The 27,639-nt window shown below is 47.5% G+C and overlaps 1 protein-coding gene across 4 annotated transcripts in view; it reads right to left on the bottom strand.

Moving 5' to 3' along the window:
- Nucleotides 1-27,639, bottom strand: part of PHF14 (PHD finger protein 14) — a 207,721-nt gene that overhangs the window by 131,255 nt on the left and 48,827 nt on the right. For all 4 annotated transcript variants that reach the window (XR_012715478.1, XR_012715479.1, XM_075271805.1 and 1 more), the window contains 4 exons: nucleotides 11,520-11,666; nucleotides 7,698-7,992; nucleotides 6,808-6,914; nucleotides 5,457-5,552 (listed from right to left, as the gene is read on the bottom strand). Coding sequence is in view for 2 of the 4 variants with exons in the window: in XM_075271805.1 (XP_075127906.1) it covers nucleotides 5,457-5,552; nucleotides 6,808-6,914; nucleotides 7,698-7,992; nucleotides 11,520-11,666 (645 nt within the window). In the remaining 2 variants the exon portion in view is untranslated. The remainder of the gene's footprint in view (nucleotides 1-5,456; nucleotides 5,553-6,807; nucleotides 6,915-7,697; nucleotides 7,993-11,519; nucleotides 11,667-27,639) is intronic.

Below are 27,639 nucleotides of genomic sequence, written 5' to 3'. Positions count from 1 at the left end.
TCTCCCTGGAATTTAGCTCTTATAAGAGCTGTTGGTTGTCTTCTCCTTCCTATCCTAGCCTGTCCCTGCCTACCCAGAATCTAACCCCTAGCTAACTGGACGGAAACCTCCGTCCCCGGTGAATTGCAAGCTCAGAATGACGCGAACCTGGGCGGCGCTGTTCTTTTAAATTAGAGGTCACATGTTTTCGGCAGCCAATGGGTTTTGCCTACTTTTCTCAACGTCACCGGTGTCGTAGTTCCTGTCCCACCTACCCTGCGCTGTTATTGGAGCAAAAAAGGCGCCAGGGAAGGTGGGAGGGGAATCGAGTAATGGCGCACTTTACCACGTGGTGTTCGATTCGATTCGAACATGCCGAACAGCCTAATATCCGATCGAACATGAGTTCGATAGAACACTGTTCGCTCATCTCTATACGCCAGGTATCTCCACGTACGTATAAGTCCACACTAACCACAAATAGTGTTATTGTTCCCTTTAGGTGAATGGTGTTAAATAAAAATTAAATATACACAAACACACACACACACACACACACTGCAATGCGCAAAATAAAATTTCGTCACCTTGCTTTCCCCAAAAATAGCAATAAAAAAAGTGATCAAAACCTCATACATAGCAAACACTGGTACCAATAAAAATACAACTTGTCCCGCAAATGCAGAGCCCTGACAAATCTCGGTCAACAGTACAATAAAAATTAAAAAAGAAGGAAAATTGTTAATTTTCAAAACGTCACGTTATATTTGTAAAAGTAGTAAAACATAAAAACTTTAATAAAAGCTCATCAAAACTTTAGATGTACCCAGAATGGTACAAAATTAAAGTACAGGTCATCAGGCAAAAAATAAGCCCAAATAGGAAAATTCACAGAAAAAAATAAATAAATAAAAAAAGTAAGAATCTTGGAAGGCGGCAAAGGAAAATATGAAACATAGTTGCGGATCATTAACATACAACGTCCTTCGAAGGGTTAAATATCGTTCATTGGAGGAATAAAAAAAAAAATCTGATGGCCACGTCACTGGAACGAAGCAAAAAAACAAAAAACAAAACAAAAATGTAATTCTATAAAAAATAAAAAAATGATGGTTTGGCCCGGCCACGAGCCCAGAGCGACTCTCCAGCTTGCCTGACAATAGAAGAGTGCGGCTGTTGCTTGCGCCCGGCGTCCTCGCTCCGTCAGTGCTCTATAGGTTAATTAGAAACATTATCTTATTGGACCAAACTCTCTACAAAGCAGACGAGATTCTCTTTGGGTTTGCACTAATCTGTTGTACGCTAGCGTCTCAGACAGCAGCCATCTATCAAAGTCATTTCTCGAGGGCCCCGTGGGTCTACATCTGTTCAACCAACTGGAAAAAAAATGTCATGCAAGCTGTGTAAATGAATTCTGCTCCTGCCACTATCATTACAGCCACACGCGCACATGCCGGCGCCTTGTACGGGGACGAAAAAACCCGTTTCCATATGTGTGCATGTCTATAGATAGCTGTCCAATACCAGACTATCACAATTAAAGGGGACATGACCTCACTGTTATCCTAGGGAGTCGAGCTGCTGCGAGAGGGGAGAGGGAGCTGTCTTTTACATAAGGCTGGGAATTTGGTTTTTTTTACTAAGTTTTTTTTAGCACGTGCTACAAAAGTCAGGAAATCCCAACGGTCCAAGATCTAGAAGGTTCTCAGTCACTGACAACAAACAGAGATCTTGGAAATGGTGAAGAATCAAAATACACAAAGTATGTTACAAGGCTGTAGAATGGGCAGAGCCGACTGCACCTGCACACGGCCATTTTTTGTGGCCGCTTACTACAAAAGCTCGCGTAGGCCGCCACAAAAAATGGTTGCACACAGGTGCAGTCGGCTCTGCCCAAGGCCTGCTGGCCGAGTGCGCATGTGTAGAAGATTGAAAGCCAGGCCGGAGACACCGCGTAGAGGCCGATTCCTGAAGAAGATGGAGGCGGCGCTGGAGAGTTCTCTCGCAACACTGAAGACGACCCCCAGTGCTGTTTGCCGCCCCCAAGTGCTGTGAGAGAACTCATTTGCATACAGACGGAAAACGGAATATCTACCCAACGGGGGTGCGGAGAAGACATCAAAAGGTAGGAGAACAGCCTTTCTTAAGGCTATTCCTAAGGGTTAGATTCTAATGATAGGATCCCTTTAAAGGAGTTTTCTCTCCTCATAATTGTACAAGCCACAGAGTACAGGTAATATTAGCGCTACACGGGGGAAAAAAATTAAAAAAAAAATGGAAAAAAAACCAAAACGGGCCATTGCAATTTTTTTCTTTCCAATTCCACCACATTAAATATTTTCGAAGTACAGTACAATGTACGGAATATTTAATGGAAACACTAGGAACTACAAATTGTCCCATAAAAAATAAGCCCTAACACAGGAAAAAAAAGGAATGATGAGCGAATTAAAAAGTGGAAATACAAAAATGAAAATTGGTGCTGGTCGGAAGGGGGAATGGCGTATTCCAGTACAAGTATTTACCTTAGAGGGGATCCAACTGATGGGATCGACACTGGAGGCCAAAATGCGAATCCTCAATCAGCAGAGATATGGAGACGAATGAACGCCAAAAATATGGGGCTCCGTGATCAACAAAAATACAGAAATCCCAGAACGCCAGAGATATGGAGCTCCCAGATTGTCATAAACAGATATAGGAGTATCCCAATCAGTAGAAGAATGGGGTCCCCATATGGAAAATATATTGGACTTCCTGATGCCCAGTTATCAGCCTCATTGATGGTCAGAAATAGGGGGATCATCTGATATATAAGGCTCCGCGATCAACAGAAATATGGACATCCCTGAACGACATAAATATGGGGCACCCCAACTGTAAGAAACCAATATGGGGCTCCCCAATCGCTAGAAACATTGTGTTCCCTGAACACCAGAAACATGGGACTCCCTGGTCGCCAGCAATGGGGCTCAACAATGGACAGAAATAGGGGGATCCCTAATCACCCAACATTCGGGGCTCCATGTTCTCAAGACACAAGTGGTTCAGCAAAAAAAAAAAAAAAAAAGAATGGGGCTTCCCAATTGACAGAAATAGGCGGCTCCTTGATAACCAAAAATTTTCGGCCAGAGGGTGGGGAATCCCTAATCACCATTTCGGCAAACCAAGAAAAGAAGGTCCAAAAAGACTCCATGCCCCCGCGATCATCGGTCCCAAAAACCTCAAGACACCCCAACATGCGTCTCCTAGTTTAGGCGTAGTGCTCCTTTAAGGCCGAGCCGTTCAGGCTTGTCCTATTCGGAGCTGACGGATGTGAAGTCTTCTCGTTGGTGACTGTAATTATCAGAAAAGCTGCTCGGTAAGGAAAAGAACCGGTGGCCAACAAAGCCGTGGCCAAACTGGCAGCACCGGCAGAATCTCACACCGACTGATTAAATCAATGGAAAGGCTGAGCAGGAAAATGTCAGGAAGACTTCAAGTCATATTTATTATCTAGGAAAGAAAGTCTCTGTAGTCAGGAGGAGGATTACCGACATACTTACCTGGAAATACTACCGGCAAGAGGTTATACAGAAGGAAAGACCGGAATAGGAGCAGTAACTACAGATACAGCAATGTACAACCTGACACCGACACCCTACTGCAGCGTGATAACTTACTACTGTATACAGGACGAAAGGAGATACAGAAGTGTGATACAGTGTAGTCAGGTACATGTCAATATACACTCTGCTAGTATTATAGTAGTTATATTCTTGTACATAGGAGCAGTATTATAGTAGTTATATTCTTGTACATAGGAGTAGTATTATAGTAGTTATATTCTTGTACATAAGGGCAGTATTATAGTAGTTATATTCTTGTACATAGGAGCAGTATTATAGTAGTTATATTCTTATACATAGGAGCAGTATTATAGTAGTTATATTCTTGTACATAGGAGTAGTATTATAGTAGTTATATTCTTGAACATAGGAGGTAGTATTATAGTAGTTATATTCTTGTACATAGGAGCAGTATTATAGTAGTTATATTCTTGTACATAGGAGGTAGTATTATAGTAGTTATATTCTTGTACATAGGAGGTAGTATTATAGTAGTTATATTCTTGTACATAGGAGCAGTATTATAGTAGTTATATTCTTGTACATAGGAGTAGTATTATAGTAGTTATATTCTTGTACATAGGAGCAGTATTATAGTAGTTATATTCTTGTACATAGGAGGTAGTATTATAGTAGTTATATTCTTGTACATAGGAGATAGTATTATAGTAGTTATATTCTTGTACATAGGAGGTAGTATTATAGTAGTTATATTCTTGTACATAGGAGTAGTATTATAGTAGTTATATTCTTGTACATAGGAGTAGTATTATAGTAGTTATATTCTTGTACATAGGAGTAGTATTATAGTAGTGATTTTCTTGTACATAGGAGTAGTATTATAGTAGTTATATTCTTGTACATAGGAGTAGTATTATAGTAGTTATATTCTTGTACACAGGAGTAGTATTATAGTAGTTATATTCTTGTATATAGGAGCAGTATTATAGTAGTTATATTCTTGTACATAGGAGGTAGTATTATAGTAGTTACATTCTTGTATATAGGAGCAGTATTATAGTAGTTATATTCTTGTACATAGGGGGCAGTGTTCTATCACTTATAGCCTTTATAACTACACTGTTCAGCCATCGGTTACATTGAGTAGACGGCTCTAGATCACAACTTGTGACTACAGTCGATTATGTGTAGAATCTGCATGAACAGGATTTCTTCCGCTTTAAACATGATGAAGAAGTTTTCACTACAGAATTCAGCCTGGAAGTCATGACAAATTGCAGAATACTTTTAGACAGTTGATCGGCCATCGGGGATCTCAGTGGCTAAGAACTCCTGCACTGTGAAAGGCAAAAGATTCAAGAGAGAGGTCACAGGGAAGAAGAGCAAGACGTCTGCTGAGCTACTTGACAAGCTGGTAAATAGAAATCGCAGCTATCTGAAGGCTGATGGTTACGGGTTGTTCCTTCTTCAACTTCACTAAACATAGAAAAACAGCAGAATTTATTGGAACTAAAGTTTTCCGTATTAAGCTCCAGATTAAAGGGATTGTAGTAATATTATAGTTGATCACCTATCCGCAGGAAGCCACTGCCATTAGGGTCATCTGACGTCCAGCAGCCCCAATGAAGTTAATGGAGCACCAGCCATGCAAGTGCACCATTCACAAGGAGGCTTTAAAGGGACTCTCTGTCCCCCACCCTCTTGATCACAGGGGGTCCGGCATTCAGGTCCCCAGTGATCAGACACTTATTCCCTGTTCTGTGGATAGAGAACAAGTGTCCATAATGGCACAATCCCTTTAAGGTTTTACCGTCATGTCTGATTAATGATTTCTGAAATGTGTTTCAATGTCTTTGCAGCTTTCATACAATAAGAAGATCAGAAAAATGGTAAAAATCAAAGACGTACCTGCCCTGCGACCTTACACATCATAACCCACAGGCTCTGCCCCTCGCTCCGCAGGTTACCGCTGACGTTCTGCAAATCATCCAGAGCTTCACAGAGCTACAAAGCAAGAAAATAGCCATATTACACCATTATACCCCAGTGACATCACAAAAGTACCCCATTATACCCCAATGGCATTAATGCAATTACCCCATTATACCCCAATAGCATTAATGCAATTACCCCATTATACCCCAATGGCATTAATGCAATTACCCCATTATACCCCAATGGCATTAATGCAATTACCCCATTATAACTCAATGGCATTAATGCAATTACCCCATTATACCCCAATGGCATTCATGCAATTACCCATTATACCCCAATGGCATTAATGCAATTACCCCATTATACCCCAATGGCATTAATGCAATTACCCCATTATACCCCAATGGCATTAATGTAATTACCCCATTATACCCCAATGGCATTAATGTAATTACCCCATTATACCCCAATGGCATGAATGCAATTACCCCATTATACCTCAATGGCATTAATGCAATTACCCCATTATACCCCAATAGCATTAATGCAATTACCCCATTATACCCCAATGGCATTAATGCAATTACCCCATTATAACCCAATGACATTAATGCAATTACCCCATTATACCCCAATGGCATTAATGCAATTACCCATTATACCCCAATGGCATTATTGCAATTACCCCATTATACCCCAATGGCATTAATGCAATTACCCCATTATACCCCAATGGCATGAATGCAATTACCCCATTATACCCCAATGGCATGAATGCAATTACCCCATTATACCCCAATGGCATTAATGCAATTACCCCATAATACCCCAACCACATAACACAGGACAAGCAATGCAAACCCACACTAGAACTAATCCACTGGGGTTGTTCCACCAATATGACCCAAGTGCATAAGTCTCTCTACACCCCTATCATACCCATCACCCTTGTATCTATGTCGCTTCCTCACAATCGCCCCCCGCACACACATTTAGACCACATGGCCGCCCCGTCCCCTCTCGGACTCTTTTACAGACCTATCATTTCATTTCTATCTGGAGAGGAAACAGTAAGAGATGTGGAAGTAATGGGCGGCCTGCACGGGCTGTGAGTTGTCAATGGTCTGTTTTACTGGCGGACACCCCGGAGTCTGAGCCTTGTCATTGTAAAGTCGCTGATAAAGCAGATTTCAAAGGGATAACAGAAAATAATCCTTCAAAGCGGGCGGCCATAAATCACAGCGGCCTGTACGCGGCGGCATTAATATTCCGGGCGGGGGAGGGCGAGTGGCCCGGAGCGGAGGAGACACAAACTACAGACCTTGTTATACTCAATGTGGAGCTTCTCCTGCTCGTTCTCCAGTTTGTCTTTGATATTCTTCTGTTCGGCCATGTTTTCCTGCAGCTGCATCATCCGCATGTTCCTCTCTGACGGACAGAAAAATCCCAAAAAAATGAATCATTAATTTAATCAGATTAATTCTCTGAAAACAATAGATAAAACTTTGCAATGTTGGATTTGTGGGAATATGACATATAGGAATAAAATGCCTTAAAGGGGTTTTCCAGAAGTACCATAGGATCAGCCATCGAAACACAGGACTGTTTACTCTTCACTGAATACCAAGCACAGTGCCGTACGTTGTATAGTGGCTGTGCTTGGTATTGCAGCTCAGCCCCATTCACTTGAATAGGACTAGACTGCGGATATACCATGTGACCAATGAAGGTGATGTCATCGGCACAAGGAAGAGGCCTGGGGGTCAGACACCCACAACCATGGGTCCTAAGGATACAGCAGTCCTGGAAAAATCCTTTAAATTGCACTTATCTGAAGAAGGGTCCATGATCCTTCAGTAGGGTCCGACACAAGGGACCCCATGGATCAGCCGTGTGAACTAACAACAGTGCTCCCTGAAGGCTACTACCACTTCATAGGTAATGCGACGTCACGTTCATCGGTCACGTGGCCTGTTCACAGCTCAGTAACATTCATAATGGCTGCAATACCAAAAACAGCCACTAGACAATGAACGGCGCTGTACTTGGTAAGAAGTGAAGAGGTCGCAACACTCAACCGAGTGTTGTCGCATCTTCAAAAAGAGGATCAGGCAGAGGCCCGGGTATCAGACCCCCAACAACTGATCAATTATTAACCCTTTAAGGGTTCAATTATAATTTGGGTATGGTGGTAACATAAGGTCGCCTTACCTAAGTAGTAGTTGACAAAGTCAGAAGTGAGGGCGGGCTGCTTGTGCTTCCTTCTGCCGTCCACGCTGGAGCTCGTGTCCGAATTGTCCACAGGAAAGATGTCGGTGCTGATCCCCATCAGTTCTGCTTTGCGCATCAGTTTCCGTATGGCGGAGGCGCTGCTGGTCAGGGGGCGCGGCAGCTTCTCTCGGGGGACCCAGGCCTGAGGTCGGGTGTTACGGGCCAGCTCTGACTTCACTCGGTACTGCTGGAGTCTGGTGGTGATACGAGTCTGAAGAGATACAGAAACGGTTCCCTAAGAAACCAGCAGCGGATTATAGAATGTCATAAATGGCGGAGTATATAGTCATCATATGGGGTGATATATACACAATGACATAGACAAGCAGTATAAGACCCCAGTGCAACCCCCACCCCGACACATGCTAGGAATACACTGTATACACTCAGATATAGATAGAATGTACAATGTCATGGCAATTAAATGGTTAAAGGAGAACTTTTCTATATGAAGATATAATAGCAGAATAGTGAGCGCAGCTCTGGAGTATAATACAGGATAAGTAATGTAATGTATGTACACAGTGACTGTACCAGCAGAATAGTGAGCGCAGCTCTGGAGCATAATACAGGATAAGTAATGTAATGTATGTACACAGTGACTGTACCAGCAGAATAGTGAGCGCAGCTCTGGAGTATAATACAGGATAAGTAATGTAATGTATGTACACAGTGACTGCACCAGCAGAATAGTGAGTGCAGCTCTGGAGTATAATACAGGATAAGTAATGTAATGTATGTACACAGTGACTGCACCAGCAGAATAGTGAGCGCAGCTCTGGAGTATAATACAGGATAAGTGATGTAATGTATGTACACAGTGACTGTACCAGCAGAATAGTGAGCGCAGCTCTGGAGTATAATACAGGATAAGTGATGTAATGTATGTACACAGTGACTGTACCAGCAGAATAGTGAGCGCAGCTCTGGAGTATAATACAGGATAAGTAATGTAATGTATGTACACAGTGACTGTAGCAGCAGAATAGTGAGCGCAGCTCTGGAGTATAATACAGGATATGTAATGTAATGTAATGTAATGTACAGTCCTATGAAAAAGTTTGGGCACCCCTATTAATCTTAATCATTTTTAGTTCTAAATATTTTGGTGTTTGCAACAGCCATTTCAGTTTGATATATCTAATAACTGATGGACACAGTAATATTTCAGGATTGAAATGAGGTTTATTGTACTAACAGAAAATGTGCAATATGCATTAAACCACAATTTGACCGGTGCAAAAGTATGGGCACCTCAACAGAAAAGTGACATTAATATTTAGTACATCCTCCTTTTGCAAAGATAACAGCCTCTAGTCGCTTCCTGTAGCTTTTAATCAGTTCCTGGATCCTGGATAAAGGTATTTTGGACAAACAATTCAAGTTCAGTTAAGTTAGATGGTCGCCGAGCATGGACAGCCCGCTTCAAATCATCCCACAGATGTTCAATGATATTCAGGTCTGGGGACTGGGATGGCCATTCCAGAACATTGTAATTGTTCCTCTGCATGAATGCCTGAGGATTTGGAGCGGTGTTTTGGATCATTGTCTTGCTGAAATATCCATCCCCGGCGTAACTTCAACTTCGTCACTGATTCTTGAACATTATTCTCAAGAATCTGCTGATACTGAGTGGAATCCATGCGACCCTCAACTTTAACAAGATTCCCGGTGCCGGCATTGGCCACACAGCCCCAAAGCATGATGGAACCTCCACCAAATTTTACAGTGGGTAGCAAGTGTTTTTCTTGGAATGCTGTTTCTTTTTGGACGCCATGCATAACGCCTTTTTTTATAACCAAACAACTCAATCTTTGTTTCCAAAATGAAGCTGCCTTGTCCAAATGTGCTTTTTCATACCTCAGGCAACTCTATTTGTGGCGTACGTGCAGAAACGGCTTCTTTCTCATCACTCTCCCATACAGCTTCTATTTGTGCAAAGTGCGCTGTATAGTTGACCGATGCACAGTGACACCATCTGCAGCAAGATGATGCTGCAGCTCTTTGGAGGTGGTCTGTGGATTGTCCTTGACTCTTCTCACCATTCTTCTTCTCTGCCTTTCTGATATTTTTCTTGGCCTGCCACTTCTGGGCTTAACAAGAACTGTCCCTGTGGTCTTCCATTTCCTTACTATGTTCCTCACAGTGGAAACTGACAGGTTAAATCTCTGAGACAACGTTTTGTATCCTTCCCCTGAACAACTATGTTGAACAATCTTTGTTTTCAGATCATTTGAGAGCGGGCTGTCCATGCTCGGCCACCATCAAACTTAACTGAACTTGAATTGTTTTGTAGAAAGAAATGGTCCAAAATCCCTTCATCCAGGATCCAGGAACTGATTAAAAGCTACAGGAAGCGACTAGAGGCTGTTATCTTTGCAAAAGGAGGATCTACTAAATATTAATGTCACTTTTCTGTTGAGGTGCCCATACTTTTGCACCAGTCAAATTGTGGTTTAATGCATATTGCGCATTTTCTGTTAGTACAATAAACCTCATTACAATCCTGAAATATTACTGTGTCCATCAGTTATTAGATATATCAAACTGAAATGGCTACTGCAAACACCAAAATATTTATAACTAAAAATGATTAAGATTAATAGGGGTGCCCAAACTTTTTCATAGGACTGTATATACACAGTGACTGCACCAGCAGAATAATGAGCGCAGCTCTGCAGTATAATACAGGAAAAGTAATGTAATGTATGTACACAGTGACTGTACCAGCAGAATAGTGAGCGTAGCTCTGGAGTATAATACAGGATAAGTAATGTAATGTATGTACACAGTGACTGCACCAGCAGAATAGTGAGCGCAGCTCTGGAGTATAATACAGGATAAGTAATGTAATGTATGTACACAGTGACTGTACCAGCAGAATAGTGAGCGCAGCTCTGGAGTATAATACAAGATAAGTAATGTAATGTATGTACACAGGGACTGCACCAGCAGAGTAGTGAGCGCAGCTCTGGAGTATAATACAGGATAAGTAATGTAATGTATGTACACAGTGACTGCACCAGCAGAATAGTGAGCGCAGCTCTGGAGTATAATACAGGATAAGTAATGTAATGTATGTACACAGTGACTGCACCAGCAGAATAGTGAGCGCAGCTCTGGAGTATAATACAGGATAAGTAATGTAATGTATGTACACAGTGACTGTACCAGCAGAATAGTGAGCGCAGCTCTGGAGTATAATACAGGATAAGTAATGTAATGTATGTACACAGTGACTGTACCAGCGGAATAGTGAGCGCAGCTCTGGAGTATAATACAGGATAAGTAATGTAATGTATGTACACAGTGACTGCATCAGCAGAATAGTGAGCGCAGCTCTGGAGTATAATACAGGATAAGTAATGTAATGTATGTACACAGGGACTGCACCAGCAGAATAGTGAGTGCAGCTCTGGAGTATAATATGACATAAGTAACTCAGCTGTTCACTTCTATAGTATACACACTATATACAATGATTAAGATCAGGGGTCCGTGGACACATATAGGTCACAGTCCTCCTCAGGGTATAGCACACATGCACAGCTCTAATGAAGGTTGTTATGGCTTCCTATGACATTCAGGGGTTTAATGAAGTCTTTGTAATCTTCTGCAGACCTAATATAAGCTCCTACTCAAAGCCTCCTGTGATCAGAGGTAAACACCGCCGTCCCCTCTGAAGTCAGTGACCTTCGCTCTGGATTTACATTTGCTCTGCCTTGTTTCTTAGGGACACATGACAGAAGGAGATGCTAATACCTGGGCTTCCGGCGTGATGTGCTTCTCTCTTTCCTTCAAGGACATCTTGCAGTAGGATTGCAGGGCCAGGTAGTTCTTCCTCTTCCATTTTCTATCAAAGCGGTCGGCGTGCTGCTTGCAGTAGGCAAAGAAGGGATCCGCGATATCCTGTTTAAGAGAATAAGAATACCTGATTATAGTCCTAGAAATTAGGTAGATCAATAATACAAGTCAGAGATCAAGTGCAGGGACTGCAAATTTTCACACGCAATGCACAGTCAGTCAACAGATATTCCTCTTGACTCACCCTTCCACATGCATGCCTGGTTCGGTCTATCAGATAGAAGTGTCAGATTGCTACAAAGTTCACACTTGGATCCACCAAGGAGCACGCGCAGCTCAAATAATTTCCTTGTCCTCCATCCAGAGTGGACAAGAAGCGGCAAAAAGGCACGAAATGGGGGAAAGGGGGCAACCAAATGGTGCAACAGGGGGCAACTTTGTGTCAGTCTGGTGAGAGTAGCAAACAATGACCCCCTCCAATGCAAATAAGTAGGACAATGGTGAAAGGAGGAAGCAAGAGGTTGGTGGGTAGAGGAAAACAATCAGAGGTGGAAGCAAAGAGGCAAAACAAACAAAAAAAGGGCATCAAACCAAGAATGGAAGGTGAAAAGGCTGCACTAAAAGGAGAGGGCGAGGATGCAACCGAATGCGGAGGTGATAGGGTGGGGCAGCCATAGAAGTGAGGAGGGTACGGTATGAAAGAAGGGGGTAAGGGGTAGGAAAGAAGGAAGGGCAAGGCAGAAAAGCCATATAACCAAGAAGGGGCGAAGGAAGGAAAAAGAAGAAGGAGGAGGAGAGAGGGGCAGCGAAATAAGGGAGGGGAGAAAAGCATCAAAAGAAAGGGGAAGTGATAAAGGGGTCAGGAGATGAGGAAATCATCGAAACACAGGAGAAATATGAAAGCAGGGAGGAAAGAGGAGGGGGTGAAATAAGAAGGGGGGCAAAAGATGGGGTAAAAATGATCGAAAGAAGGGAAGGGTAAGAAAATGGTTCGAAAGAAGGGGAAAGAGGAAAGTGGGGTCATAAGAAGGGAAAGGTGAGAAGTGGGGTCATAAGAAGGGGAAGGAGAGAAGTGGGGTCATAAGAAGGGGAAGGAGAGAAGTGGGGTCATAAGAAGGGAGAGGTGAGAAGTGGGGTCATAAGAAGGGGAAGGAGAGAAGTGGGGTCATAAGAAGGGGGAGGAGAGAAGTGGGGTCATAAGAAGGGGAAGGAGAGAAGTGGGGTCATAAGAAGGGAGAGGTGAGAAGTGGGGTCATAAGAAGGGGAAGGAGAGAAGTGGGGACATAAGAAGGGGAAGGAGAGAAGTGGGGTCATAAGAAGGGAGAGGTGAGAAGTGGGGTCATAAGAAGGGAGAGGTGAGAAGTGGGGTCATAAGAAGGGAGGGGTGGGAAGTGGGGTCATAAGAAGGGAGAGGTGAGAAGTGGGGTCATAAGAAGGGAGGGGTGGGAAGTGGGGTCATAAGAAGGGGAAGGAGAGAAGTGGGGTCATAAGAAGGGAGAGGTGAGAAGTGGGGTCATAAGAAGGGGAAGGAGAGAAGTGGGGACATAAGAAGGGGAAGGAGAGAAGTGGGGTCATAAGAAGGGAGAGGTGGGAAGTGGGGTCATAAGAAGGGGAAGGAGAGAAGTGGGGTCATAAGAAGGGAGAGGTGAGAAGTGGGGTCATAAGAATGGAGAGGTGAGAAGTGGGGTCATAAGAAGGGAGGGGTGGGAAGTGGGGTCATAAGAAGGGGAAGGAGAGAAGTGGGGTCATAAGAAGGGAGAGGTGAGAAGTGGGGTCATAAGAAGGGGAAGGAGAGAAGTGGGGTCATAAGAAGGGAGAGGTGAGAAGTGGGGTCATAAGAAGGGAGAGGTGGGAAGTGGGGTCATAAGAAGGGGAAGGAGAGAAGTGGGGTCATAAGAAGGGAGAGGTGAGAAGTGGGGTCATAAGAAGGGGAAGGAGAGAAGTGGGGACATAAGAAGGGGAAGGAGAGAAGTGGGGTCATAAGAAGGGAGAGGTGGGAAGTGGGGTCATAAGAAGGGGAAGGAGAGAAGTGGGGTCATAAGAAGGGAGAGGTGAGAAGTGGGGTCATAAGAATGGAGAGGTGAGAAGTGGGGTTATAAGAAGGGAGGGGTGGGAAGTGGGGTCATAAGAAGGGGAAGGAGAGAAGTGGGGTCATAAGAAGGGAGAGGTGAGAAGTGGGGTCATAAGAAGGGGAAGGAGAGAAGTGGGGTCATAAGAAGGGAGAGGTGAGAAGTGGGGTCATAAGAAGGGAGAGGTGAGAAGTGGGCTCATAAGAAGGGGAAGGAGAGAAGTGGGGTCATAAGAAGCGGAAGGAGAGAAGTGGGGTCATAAGAAGGGAGAGGTGAGAAGTGGGGACATAAGAAGGGGAAGGAGAGAAGTGGGGTCATAAGAAGCGGAAGGAGAGAAGTGAGGTCATAAGAAGGGAGAGGTGAGAAGTGGGGTCATAGGAAGGGGAAGGAGAGAAGTGGGGTCATAAGAAGGGAGAGGTGAGAAGTGGGGTCATAAGAAGGGGGAGGAGAGAAGTGGGGTCATAGGAAGGGGAAGGAGAGAAGTGGGGTCATAGGAAGGGGAAGGAGAGAAGTGGGGTCATAAGAAGGGAGAGGTGAGAAGTGGGGTCATAAGAAGGGGAAGGAGAGAAGTGGGGACATAAGAAGGGGAAGGAGAGAAGTGGGGTCATAAGAAGGGGGAGGAGAGAAGTGGGGTCATAAGAAGGGGAAGGAGAGAAGTGGGGACATAAGAAGGGGAAGGAGAGAAGTGGGGTCATAAGAAGGGAGAGGTGAGAAGTGGGGTCATAAGAATGGAGAGGTGAGAAGTGGGGTCATAAGAAGGGAGGGGTGGGAAGTGGGGTCATAAGAAGGGAGGGGTGGGAAGTGGGGTCATAAGAAGGGAGAGGTGAGAAGTGGGGTCATAAGAAGGGAGGGGTGGGAAGTGGGGTCATAAGAAGGGGAAGGAGAGAAGTGGGGTCATAAGAAGGGAGAGGTGAGAAGTGGGGTCATAAGAAGGGGAAGGAGAGAAGTGGGGTCATAAGAAGGGGAAGGAGAGAAGTGGGGTCATAAGAAGGGAGAGGTGAGAAGTGGGCTCATAAGAAGGGGAAGGAGAGAAGTGGGGTCATAAGAAGCGGAAGGAGAGAAGTGGGGTCATAAGAAGGGAGAGGTGAGAAGTGGGGACATAAGAAGGGGAAGGAGAGAAGTGGGATCATAAGAAGCGGAAGGAGAGAAGTGGGGTCATAAGAAGGGAGAGGTGAGAAGTGGGGTCATAAGAAGGGGAAGGTGAGAAGTGGGGTCATAAGAAGCGGAAGGAGAGAAGTGGGGTCATAAGAAGGGAGAGGTGAGAAGTGGGGACATAAGAAGGGGAAGGAGAGAAGTGGGGTCATAAGAAGGGAGAGGAGAGAAGTGGGGTCATAAGAAGGGAGAGGTGAGAAGTGGGGTCATAAGAAGGGGAAGGTGAGAAGTGGGGTCATAAGAAGCGGAAGGAGAGAAGTGGGGTCATAAGAAGGGGAAGGAGAGAAGTGGGGTCATAAAAAGGGAGAGGAGAGAAGTGGGGTCATAAGAAGGGAGAGGAGAGAAGTGGGGTCATAAGAAGGGAGGGGTGAGAAGTGGGGTCATAAGAAGGGAGAGGAGAGAAGTGGAGTCATAAGAAGGGAGAGGAGAGAAGTGGAGTCATAAGAAGGGAGAGGAGAGAAGTGGAGTCATAAGAAGGGAGAGGTGAGAAGTGGGGTCATAAGAAGGGAGAGGAGAGAAGTGGGGTCATAAGAAGGGAGAGGTGAGAAGTGGGGTCATAAGAAGGGAGGGGTGAGAAGTGGGGTCATAAGAAGGGGAAGGAGAGAAGTGGGGTCAAAAGAAGGGAGAGGAGAGAAGTGGAGTCATAAGAAGGGAGAGGTGAGAAGTGGGGTCATAAGAAGGGGAAGGAGAGAAGTGGGGACATAAGAAGGGGAAGGAGAGAAGTGGGGTCATAAGAAGGGAGAGGTGAGAAGTGGGCTCATAAGAAGGGGAAGGAGAGAAGTGGGGTCATAAGAAGCGGAAGGAGAGAAGTGAGGTCATAAGAAGGGAGAGGTGAGAAGTGGGGTCATAAGAAGCGGAAGGAGAGAAGTGGGGACATAAGAAGGGGAAGGAGAGAAGTGGGGTCATAAGAAGGGTAAGGAGAGAAGTGGGGTCATAAGAAGGGGAAGGAGAGAAGTGGGGACATAAGAAGGGGAAGGAGAGAAGTGGGGTCATAAGAAGGGAGAGGTGAGAAGTGGGCTCATAAGAAGGGGAAGGTGAGAAGTGGGGACATAAGAAGGGGAAGGAGAGAAGTGGGGTCATAAGAAGCGGAAGGAGAGAAGTGGGGTCATAAGAAGGGAGAGGAGAGAAGTGGGGTCATAAGAAGCGGAAGGAGAGAAGTGGGGTCATAAGAAGGGAGAGGTGAGAAGTGGGGTCATAAGAAAGGGAAGGAGAGAAGTTGGGTCATAAGAAGGGGAAGGAGAGAAGTGAGGTCATAAGAAGGGGAAGGAGAGAAGTGGGGTCATAAGAAGGGAGAGGTGAGAAGTGGGGTCATAAGAAGGGAGAGGTGAGAAGTGGGGTCATAAGAAGGGGAAGGAGAGAAGTGGGGTCATAAGAAGCGGAAGGAGAGAAGTGGGGTCATAAGAAGGGGAAGGAGAGAAGTGGGGTCATAAGAAGGGAGAGGAGAGAAGTGGGGTCATAAGAAGGGAGAGGAGAGAAGTGGGGTCATAAGAAGGGAGGGGTGAGAAGTGGGGTCATAAGAAGGGGAAGGAGAGAAGTGGGGTCATAAGAAGGGAGAGGAGAGAAGTGGGGTCATAAGAAGGGAGAGGAGAGAAGTGGAGTCATAAGATGGGAGAGGAGAGAAGTGGAGTCATAAGAAGGGAGAGGAGAGAAGTGGAGTCATAAGAAGGGAGAGGTGAGAAGTGGGGTCATAAGAAGGGGAAGGAGAGAAGTGGGGACATAAGAAGGGGAAGGAGAGAAGTGGGGTCATAAGAAGGGAGAGGTGAGAAGTGGGCTCATAAGAAGGGGAAGGAGAGAAGTGGGGTCATAAGAAGCAGAAGGAGAGAAGTGAGGTCATAAGAAGGGAGAGGTGAGAAGTGGGGTCATAAGAAGCGGAAGGAGAGAAGTGGGGACATAAGAAGGGGAAGGAGAGAAGTGGGGTCATAAGAAGGGGAAGGAGAGAAGTGGGGTCATAAGAAGGGAGAGGTGAGAAGTGGGGTCATAAGAAGGGGAAGGAGAGAAGTGGGGTCATAAGAAGGGGAAGGAGAGAAGTGGGGTCATAAGAAGGGGGAGGAGAGAAGTGGGGTCATAAGAAGGGGAAGGAGAGAAGTGGGGTCATAAGAAGGGAGAGGTGAGAAGTGGGGTCATAAGAAGGGGAAGGAGAGAAGTGGGGACATAAGAAGGGGAAGGAGAGAAGTGGGGTCATAAGAAGGGAGAGGTGAGAAGTGGGGTCATAAGAATGGAGAGGTGAGAAGTGGGGTCATAAGAAGGGAGGGGTGGGAAGTGGGGTCATAAGAAGGGAGGGGTGGGAAGTGGGGTCATAAGAAGGGGAAGGAGAGAAGTGGGGACATAAGAAGGGGAAGGAGAGAAGTGGGGTCATAAGAAGAGAGAGGTGAGAAGTGGGGTCATAAGAAGGGGAAGGAGAGAAGTGGGGTCATAAGAAGGGAGAGGTGAGAAGTGGGGTCATAAGAAGGGGAAGGAGAGAAGTGGGGTCATAAGAAGGGAGAGGTGAGAAGTGGGGTCATAAGAAGGGGAAGGAGAGAAGTGGGGACATAAGAAGGGGAAGGAGAGAAGTGGGGTCATAAGAAGGGAGAGGTGAGAAGTGGGGTCATAAGAATGGAGAGGTGAGAAGTGGGGTCATAAGAAGGGAGGGGTGGGAAGTGGGGTCATAAGAAGGGAGGGGTGGGAAGTGGGGTCATAAGAAGGGGAAGGAGAGAAGTGGGGACATAAGAAGGGGAAGGAGAGAAGTGGGGTCATAAGAAGGGAGAGGTGAGAAGTGGGGTCATAAGAAGGGAGAGGTGAGAAGTGGGGTCATAAGAAGGGAGGGGTGGGAAGTGGGGTCATAAGAAGGGGAAGGAGAGAAGTGGGGTCATAAGAAGGGAGAGGTGAGAAGTGGGGTCATAAGAATGGAGAGGTGAGAAGTGGGGTCATAAGAAGGGAGGGGTGGGAAGAGGGGTCATAAGAAGGGGAAGGAGAGAAGTGGGGTCATAAGAAGGGAGAGGTGAGAAGTGGGGTCATAAGAAGGGGAAGGAGAGAAGTGGGGTCATAAGAAGGGGAAGGAGAGAAGTGGGGTCATAAGAAGGGAGAGGTGAGAAGTGGGCTCATAAGAAGGGGAAGGAGAGAAGTGGGGTCATAAGAAGCGGAAGGAGAGAAGTGGGGTCATAAGAAGGGAGAGGTGAGAAGTGGGGACATAAGAAGGGGAAGGAGAGAAGTGGGGTCATAAGAAGCGGAAGGAGAGAAGTGGGGTCATAAGAAGGGAGAGGTGAGAAGTGGGGTCATAAGAAGGGGAAGGTGAGAAGTGGGGTCATAAGAAGCGGAAGGAGAGAAGTGGGGTCATAAGAAGGGGAAGGAGAGAAGTGGGGTCATAAGAAGGGAGAGGAGAGAAGTGGGGTCATAAGAAGGGAGAGGAGAGAAGTGGGGTCATAAGAAGGGGAAGGAGAGAAGTGGGGTCATAAGAAGGGAGAGGAGAGAAGTGGGGTCATAAGAAGGGAGAGGAGAGAAGTGGAGTCATAAGAAGGGAGGGGTGAGAAGTGGGGTCATAAGAAGGGGAAGGAGAGAAGTGGGGTCAAAAGAAGGGAGAGGAGAGAAGTGGGGTCATAAGAAGGGAGAGGTGAGAAGTGGGGTCATAAGAAGGGGAAGGAGAGAAGTGGGGTCAAAAGAAGGGAGAGGAGAGAAGTGGGGTCATAAGAAGGGAGAGGTGAGAAGTGGGGTCATAAGAAGGGGAAGGAGAGAAGTGGGGACATAAGAAGGGGAAGGAGAGAAGTGGGGTCATAAGAAGGGAGAGGTGAGAAGTGGGCTCATAAGAAGGGGAAGGAGAGAAGTGGGGTCATAAGAAGCGGAAGGAGAGAAGTGAGGTCATAAGAAGGGAGAGGTGAGAAGTGGGGTCATAAAAAGCGGAAGGAGAGAAGTGGGGACATAAGAAGGGGAAGGAGAGAAGTGGGGTCATAAGAAGGGTAAGGAGAGAAGTGGGGTCATAAGAAGGGGAAGGAGAGAAGTGGGGACATAAGAAGGGGAAGGAGAGAAGTGGGGTCATAAGAAGGGAGAGGTGAGAAGTGGGGTCATAAGAAGGGGAAGGAGAGAAGTGGGGTCATAAGAAGGGAGAGGTGAGAAGTGGGGTCATAAGAAGGGGAAGGAGAGAAGTGGGGACATAAGAAGGGGAAGGAGAGAAGTGGGGTCATAAGAAGGGAGAGGTGAGAAGTGGGGTCATAAGAAGGGGAAGGAGAGAAGTGGGGTCATAAGAAGCGGAAGGAGAGAAGTGGGGTCATAAGAAGGGAGAGGAGAGAAGTGGGGTCATAAGAAGCGGAAGGAGAGAAGTGGGGTCATAAGAAGGGAGAGGTGAGAAGTGGGGTCATAAGAAGGGGAAGGAGAGAAGTTGGGTCATAAGAAGGGGAAGGAGAGAAGTGAGGTCATAAGAAGGGGAAGGAGAGAAGTGGGGTCATAAGAAGGGAGAGGTGAGAAGTGGGGTCATAAGAAGGGGAAGGAGAGAAGTGGGGTCATAAGAAGCGGAAGGAGAGAAGTGGGGTCATAAGAAGGGGAAGGAGAGAAGTGGGGTCATAAGAAGGGAGAGGAGAGAAGTGGGGTCATAAGAAGGGAGAGGAGAGAAGTGGGGTCATAAGAAGGGAGGGGTGAGAAGTGGGGTCATAAGAAGGGGAAGGAGAGAAGTGGGGTCATAAGAAGGGAGAGGAGAGAAGTGGGGTCATAAGAAGGGAGGGGTGAGAAGTGGGGTCATAAGAAGGGAGAGGAGAGAAGTGGAGTCATAAGATGGGAGAGGAGAGAAGTGGAGTCATAAGAAGGGAGAGGAGAGAAGTGGGGTCATAAGAAGGGAGAGGTGAGAAGTGGGGTCATAAGAAGGGGAAGGAGAGAAGTGAGGTCATAAGAAGGGGAAGGTGAGAAGTGGGGTCATAAGAAGGGAGAGGTGAGAAGTGGGGTCATAAGAAGGGGAAGGAGAGAAGTGGGGTCATAAGAAGGGGAAGGAGAGAAGTGGGGTCATAAGAAGGGTAAGGAGAGAAGTGAGGTCATAAGAAGGGAGAGGAGAGAAGTGGGGTCATAAGAAGCGGAAGGAGAGAAGTGGGGTCATAAGAAGGGGAAGGAGAGAAGTGGGGTCATAAGAAGGGGGAGGAGAGAAGTGGAGTCATAAGAAGGGAGAGGTGAGAAGTGGGGTCATAAGAAGGGGAAGGAGAGAAGTGGGGTCATAAGAAGGGAGAGGTGAGAAGTGGGCTCATAAGAAGGGGAAGGAGAGAAGTGGGGTCATAAGAAGCGGAAGGAGAGAAGTGAGGTCATAAGAAGGGAGAGGTGAGAAGTGGGGTCAAAAGAAGCGGAAGGAGAGAAGTGGGGACATAAGAAGGGGAAGGAGAGAAGTGGGGTCATAAGAAGGGGAAGGAGAGAAGTGGGGTCATAAGAAGGGAGAGGTGAGAAGTGGGGTCATAAGAAGGGGAAGGAGAGAAGTGGGGTCATAAGAAGGGGGAGGAGAGAAGTGGGGTCATAAGAAGGGGAAGGAGAGAAGTGGGGTCATAAGAAGGGAGAGGTGAGAAGTGGGGTCATAAGAAGGGGAAGGAGAGAAGTGGGGACATAAGAAGGGGAAGGAGAGAAGTGGGGTCATAAGAAGGGTGAGGAGAGAAGTGGGGTCATAAGAAGGGGAAGGAGAGAAGTGGGGACATAAGAAGGGGAAGGAGAGAAGTGGAGTCATAAGAAGGGAGAGGTGAGAAGTGGGGTCATAAGAATGGAGAGGTGAGAAGTGGGGTCATAAGAAGGGAGGGGTGGGAAGTGGGGTCATAAGAAGGGAGGGGTGGGAAGTGGGGTCATAAGAAGGGAGAGGTGAGAAGTGGGGTCATAAGAAGGGAGGGGTGGGAAGTGGGGTCATAAGAAGGGGAAGGAGAGAAGTGGGGTCATAAGAAGGGAGAGGTGAGAAGTGGGGTCATAAGAAGGGGAAGGAGAGAAGTGGGGACATAAGAAGGGGAAGGAGAGAAGTGGGGTCATAAGAAGGGAGAGGTGGGAAGTGGGGTCATAAGAAGGGGAAGGAGAGAAGTGGGGTCATAAGAAGGGAGAGGTGAGAAGTGGGGTCATAAGAATGGAGAGGTGAGAAGTGGGGTCATAAGAAGGGAGGGGTGGGAAGTGGGGTCATAAGAAGGGGAAGGAGAGAAGTGAGGTCATAAGAAGGGAGAGGTGAGAAGTGGGGTCATAAGAAGGGGAAGGAGAGAAGTGGGGTCATAAGAAGGGGAAGGAGAGAAGTGGGGTCATAAGAAGGGAGAGGTGAGAAGTGGGCTCATAAGAAGGGGAAGGAGAGAAGTGGGGTCATAAGAAGCGGAAGGAGAGAAGTGGGGTCATAAGAAGGGAGAGGTGAGAAGTGGGGACATAAGAAGGGGAAGGAGAGAAGTGGGGTCATAAGAAGCGGAAGGAGAGAAGTGGGGTCATAAGAAGGGAGAGGTGAGAAGTGGGGTCATAAGAAGGGGAAGGTGAGAAGTGGGGTCATAAGAAGCGGAAGGAGAGAAGTGGGGTCATAAGAAGGGGAAGGAGAGAAGTGGGGTCATAAGAAGGGAGAGGAGAGAAGTGGGGTCATAAGAAGGGAGAGGAGAGAAGTGGGGTCATAAGAAGGGAGGGGTGAGAAGTGGGGTCATAAGAAGGGAGAGGAGAGAAGTGGAGTCATAAGAAGGGAGAGGAGAGAAGTGGAGTCATAAGAAGGGAGAGGAGAGAAGTGGGGTCATAAGAAGGGAGAGGTGAGAAGTGGGGTCATAAGAAGGGAGAGGAGAGAAGTGGGGTCATAAGAAGGGAGAGGTGAGAAGTGGGGTCATAAGAAGGGAGGGGTGAGAAGTGGGGTCATAAGAAGGGGAAGGAGAGAAGTGGGGTCAAAAGAAGGGAGAGGAGAGAAGTGGGGACATAAGAAGGGGAAGGAGAGAAGTGGGGTCATAAGAAGGGGAAGGAGAGAAGTGGGGTCATAAGAAGGGAGAGGTGAGAAGTGGGGTCATAAGAAGGGGAAGGAGAGAAGTGGGGTCATAAGAAGGGGGAGGAGAGAAGTGGGGTCATAAGAAGGGGAAGGAGAGAAGTGGGGTCATAAGAAGGGAGAGGTGAGAAGTGGGGTCATAAGAAGGGGAAGGAGAGAAGTGGGGACATAAGAAGGGGAAGGAGAGAAGTGGGGTCATAAGAAGGGGGAGGAGAGAAGTGGGGTCATAAGAAGGGGAAGGAGAGAAGTGGGGACATAAGAAGGGGAAGGAGAGAAGTGGAGTCATAAGAAGGGAGAGGTGAGAAGTGGGGTCATAAGAATGGAGAGGTGAGAAGTGGGGTCATAAGAAGGGAGGGGTGGGAAGTGGGGTCATAAGAAGGGAGGGGTGGGAAGTGGGGTCATAAGAAGGGAGAGGTGAGAAGTGGGGTCATAAGAAGGGAGGGGTGGGAAGTGGGGTCATAAGAAGGGGAAGGAGAGAAGTGGGGTCATAAGAAGGGAGAGGTGAGAAGTGGGGTCATAAGAAGGGGAAGGAGAGAAGTGGGGACATAAGAAGGGGAAGGAGAGAAGTGGGGTCATAAGAAGGGAGAGGTGGGAAGTGGGGTCATAAGAAGGGGAAGGAGAGAAGTGGGGTCATAAGAAGGGAGAGGTGAGAAGTGGGGTCATAAGAATGGAGAGGTGAGAAGTGGGGTCATAAGAAGGGAGGGGTGGGAAGTGGGGTCATAAGAAGGGGAAGGAGAGAAGTGAGGTCATAAGAAGGGAGAGGTGAGAAGTGGGGTCATAAGAAGGGGAAGGAGAGAAGTGGGGTCATAAGAAGGGGAAGGAGAGAAGTGGGGTCATAAGAAGGGAGAGGTGAGAAGTGGGCTCATAAGAAGGGGAAGGAGAGAAGTGGGGTCATAAGAAGCGGAAGGAGAGAAGTGGGGTCATAAGAAGGGAGAGGTGAGAAGTGGGGACATAAGAAGGGGAAGGAGAGAAGTGGGGTCATAAGAAGCGGAAGGAGAGAAGTGGGGTCATAAGAAGGGAGAGGTGAGAAGTGGGGTCATAAGAAGGGGAAGGTGAGAAGTGGGGTCATAAGAAGCGGAAGGAGAGAAGTGGGGTCATAAGAAGGGGAAGGAGAGAAGTGGGGTCATAAGAAGGGAGAGGAGAGAAGTGGGGTCATAAGAAGGGAGAGGAGAGAAGTGGGGTCATAAGAAGGGAGGGGTGAGAAGTGGGGTCATAAGAAGGGAGAGGAGAGAAGTGGAGTCATAAGAAGGGAGAGGAGAGAAGTGGAGTCATAAGAAGGGAGAGGAGAGAAGTGGGGTCATAAGAAGGGAGAGGTGAGAAGTGGGGTCATAAGAAGGGAGAGGAGAGAAGTGGGGTCATAAGAAGGGAGAGGTGAGAAGTGGGGTCATAAGAAGGGAGGGGTGAGAAGTGGGGTCATAAGAAGGGGAAGGAGAGAAGTGGGGTCAAAAGAAGGGAGAGGAGAGAAGTGGGGTCATAAGAAGGGAGAGGTGAGAAGTGGGGTCATAAGAAGGGGAAGGAGAGAAGTGGGGACATAAGAAGGGGAAGGAGAGAAGTGGGGTCATAAGAAGGGAGAGGTGAGAAGTGGGCTCATAAGAAGGGGAAGGAGAGAAGTGGGGTCATAAGAAGCGGAAGGAGAGAAGTGAGGTCATAAGAAGGGAGAGGTGAGAAGTGGGGTCATAAGAAGCGGAAGGAGAGAAGTGGGGACATAAGAAGGGGAAGGAGAGAAGTGGGGTCATAAGAAGGGTAAGGAGAGAAGTGGGGTCATAAGAAGGGGAAGGAGAGAAGTGGGGACATAAGAAGGGGAAGGAGAGAAGTGGGGTTATAAGAAGGGAGAGGTGAGAAGTGGGCTCATAAGAAGGGGAAGGTGAGAAGTGGGGACATAAGAAGGGGAAGGAGAGAAGTGGGGTCATAAGAAGGGAGAGGAGAGAAGTGGGGTCATAAGAAGGGAGAGGAGAGAAGTGGGGTCATAAGAAGCGGAAGGAGAGAAGTGGGGTCATAAGAAGGGAGAGGTGAGAAGTGGGGTCATAAGAAGAGGAAGCAGAGAAGTTGGGTCACAAGAAGGGGAAGGAGAGAAGTGAGGTCATAAGAAGGGGAAGGAGAGAAGTGGGGTCATAAGAAGGGAGAGGTGAGAAGTGGGGTCATAAGAAGGGGAAGGAGAGAAGTGGGGTCATAAGAAGCAGAAGGAGAGAAGTGGGGTCATAAGAAGGGGAAGGAGAGAAGTGGGGTCATAAGAAGGGAGAGGAGAGAAGTGGGGTCATAAGAAGGGAGAGGAGAGAAGTGGGGTCATAAGAAGGGAGGGGTGAGAAGTGGGGTCATAAGAAGGGGAAGGAGAGAAGTGGGGTCATAAGAAGGGAGAGGAGAGAAGTGGAGTCAAAAGATGGGAGAGGAGAGAAGTGGAGTCATAAGAAGGGAGAGGAGAGAAGTGGAGTCATAAGAAGGGAGAGGTGAGAAGTGGGGTCATAAGAAGGGGAAGGAGAGAAGTTGGGTCATAAGAAGGGGAAGGAGAGAAGTGGGGTCATAAGAAGGGGAAGGAGAGAAGTGGGGTCATAAGAAGGGAGAGGTGAGAAGTGGGGTCATAAGAAGGGGAAGGAGAGAAGTGAGGTCATAAGAAGGGGAAGGTGAGAAGTGGGGTCATAAGAAGGGAGAGGTGAGAAGTGGGGTCATAAGAAGGGGAAGGAGAGAAGTGGGGTCATAAGAAGGGGAAGGAGAGAAGTGGGGTCATAAGAAGGGTAAGGAGAGAAGTGAGGTCATAAGAAGGGAGAGGAGAGAAGTGGGGTCATAAGAAGCGGAAGGAGAGAAGTGGGGTCATAAGAAGGGGAAGGAGAGAAGTGGGGTCATAAGAAGGGAGAGGAGAGAAGTGGGGTCATAAGAAGCGGAAGGAGAGAAGTGGGGACATAAGAAGGGTAAGGAGAGAAGTGAGGTCATAAGAAGGGAGAGGAGAGAAGTGGGGTCATAAGAAGCGGAAGGAGAGAAGTGGGGACATAAGAAGGGGAAGGAGAGAAGTGGGGTCATAAGAAGGGAGAGGTGGGAAGTGGGGTCATAAGAAGGGGAAGGAGAGAAGTGGGGTCATAAGAAGGGAGAGGTGAGAAGTGGGGTCATAAGAAGGGGAAGGAGAGAAGTGGGGTCATAAGAAGGGAGAGGTGGGAAGTGGGGTCATAAGAAGGGGAAGGAGAGAAGTGGGGTCATAAGAAGGGGAAGGAGAGAAGTGGGGTCATAAGAAGGGAGAGGTGAGAAGTGGGCTCATAAGAAGGGGAAGGAGAGAAGTGGGGTCATAAGAAGCGGAAGGAGAGAAGTGGGGTCATAAGAAGGGAGAGGTGAGAAGTGGGGACATAAGAAGGGGAAGGAGAGAAGTGGGGTCATAAGAAGCGGAAGGAGAGAAGTGGGGTCATAAGAAGGGAGAGGTGAGAAGTGGGGTCATAAGAAGGGGAAGGTGAGAAGTGGGGTCATAAGAAGCGGAAGGAGAGAAGTGGGGTCATAAGAAGGGGAAGGAGAGAAGTGGGGTCATAAGAAGGGAGAGGAGAGAAGTGGGGTCATAAGAAGGGAGAGGAGAGAAGTGGGGTCATAAGAAGGGAGGGGTGAGAAGTGGGGTCATAAGAAGGGGAAGGAGAGAAGTGGGGTCATAAGAAGGGGGAGGAGAGAAGTGGGGTCATAAGAAGGGAGGGGTGGGAAGTGGGGTCATAAGAAGGGAGAGGTGAGAAGTGGGGTCATAAGAAGGGAGGGGTGGGAAGTGGGGTCATAAGAAGGGGAAGGAGAGAAGTGGGGTCATAAGAAGGGAGAGGTGAGAAGTGGGGTCATAAGAAGGGGAAGGAGAGAAGTGGGGACATAAGAAGGGGAAGGAGAGAAGTGGGGTCATAAGAAGGGAGAGGTGGGAAGTGGGGTCATAAGAAGGGGAAGGAGAGAAGTGGGGTCATAAGAAGGGAGAGGTGAGAAGTGGGGTCATAAGAATGGAGAGGTGAGAAGTGGGGTCATAAGAAGGGAGGGGTGGGAAGTGGGGTCATAAGAAGGGGAAGGAGAGAAGTGAGGTCATAAGAAGGGAGAGGTGAGAAGTGGGGTCATAAGAAGGGGAAGGAGAGAAGTGGGGTCATAAGAAGGGGAAGGAGAGAAGTGGGGTCATAAGAAGGGAGAGGTGAGAAGTGGGCTCATAAGAAGGGGAAGGAGAGAAGTGGGGTCATAAGAAGCGGAAGGAGAGAAGTGGGGTCATAAGAAGGGAGAGGTGAGAAGTGGGGACATAAGAAGGGGAAGGAGAGAAGTGGGGTCATAAGAAGCGGAAGGAGAGAAGTGGGGTCATAAGAAGGGAGAGGTGAGAAGTGGGGTCATAAGAAGGGGAAGGTGAGAAGTGGGGTCATAAGAAGCGGAAGGAGAGAAGTGGGGTCATAAGAAGGGGAAGGAGAGAAGTGGGGTCATAAGAAGGGAGAGGAGAGAAGTGGGGTCATAAGAAGGGAGAGGAGAGAAGTGGGGTCATAAGAAGGGAGGGGTGAGAAGTGGGGTCATAAGAAGGGAGAGGAGAGAAGTGGAGTCATAAGAAGGGAGAGGAGAGAAGTGGAGTCATAAGAAGGGAGAGGAGAGAAGTGGGGTCATAAGAAGGGAGAGGTGAGAAGTGGGGTCATAAGAAGGGAGAGGAGAGAAGTGGGGTCATAAGAAGGGAGAGGTGAGAAGTGGGGTCATAAGAAGGGAGGGGTGAGAAGTGGGGTCATAAGAAGGGGAAGGAGAGAAGTGGGGTCAAAAGAAGGGAGAGGAGAGAAGTGGGGTCATAAGAAGGGAGAGGTGAGAAGTGGGGTCATAAGAAGGGGAAGGAGAGAAGTGGGGACATAAGAAGGGGAAGGAGAGAAGTGGGGTCATAAGAAGGGAGAGGTGAGAAGTGGGCTCATAAGAAGGGGAAGGAGAGAAGTGGGGTCATAAGAAGCGGAAGGAGAGAAGTGAGGTCATAAGAAGGGAGAGGTGAGAAGTGGGGTCATAAGAAGCGGAAGGAGAGAAGTGGGGACATAAGAAGGGGAAGGAGAGAAGTGGGGTCATAAGAAGGGTAAGGAGAGAAGTGGGGTCATAAGAAGGGGAAGGAGAGAAGTGGGGACATAAGAAGGGGAAGGAGAGAAGTGGGGTTATAAGAAGGGAGAGGTGAGAAGTGGGCTCATAAGAAGGGGAAGGTGAGAAGTGGGGACATAAGAAGGGGAAGGAGAGAAGTGGGGTCATAAGAAGGGAGAGGAGAGAAGTGGGGTCATAAGAAGGGAGAGGAGAGAAGTGGGGTCATAAGAAGCGGAAGGAGAGAAGTGGGGTCATAAGAAGGGAGAGGTGAGAAGTGGGGTCATAAGAAGAGGAAGGAGAGAAGTTGGGTCACAAGAAGGGGAAGGAGAGAAGTGAGGTCATAAGAAGGGGAAGGAGAGAAGTGGGGTCATAAGAAGGGAGAGGTGAGAAGTGGGGTCATAAGAAGGGGAAGGAGAGAAGTGGGGTCATAAGAAGCGGAAGGAGAGAAGTGGGGTCATAAGAAGGGGAAGGAGAGAAGTGGGGTCATAAGAAGGGAGAGGAGAGAAGTGGGGTCATAAGAAGGGAGAGGAGAGAAGTGGGGTCATAAGAAGGGAGGGGTGAGAAGTGGGGTCATAAGAAGGGGAAGGAGAGAAGTGGGGTCATAAGAAGGGAGAGGAGAGAAGTGGAGTCATAAGATGGGAGAGGAGAGAAGTGGAGTCATAAGAAGGGAGAGGAGAGAAGTGGAGTCATAAGAAGGGAGAGGTGAGAAGTGGGGTCATAAGAAGGGGAAAGAGAAAAGTTGGGTCATAAGAAGGGGAAGGAGAGAAGTGGGGTCATAAGAAGGGGAAGGAGAGAAGTGGGGTCATAAGAAGGGAGAGGTGAGAAGTGGGGTCATAAGAAGGGGAAGGAGAGAAGTGAGGTCATAAGAAGGGGAAGGTGAGAAGTGGGGTCATAAGAAGGGAGAGGTGAGAAGTGGGGTCATAAG

This window comes from Leptodactylus fuscus, chromosome 4, assembly GCF_031893055.1.
Source record: "Leptodactylus fuscus isolate aLepFus1 chromosome 4, aLepFus1.hap2, whole genome shotgun sequence".
In the NCBI taxonomy this organism is placed as follows: Eukaryota; Metazoa; Chordata; class Amphibia; order Anura; family Leptodactylidae; genus Leptodactylus; species Leptodactylus fuscus.
This window is presented reverse-complemented; position numbering and strand designations above follow the sequence as displayed.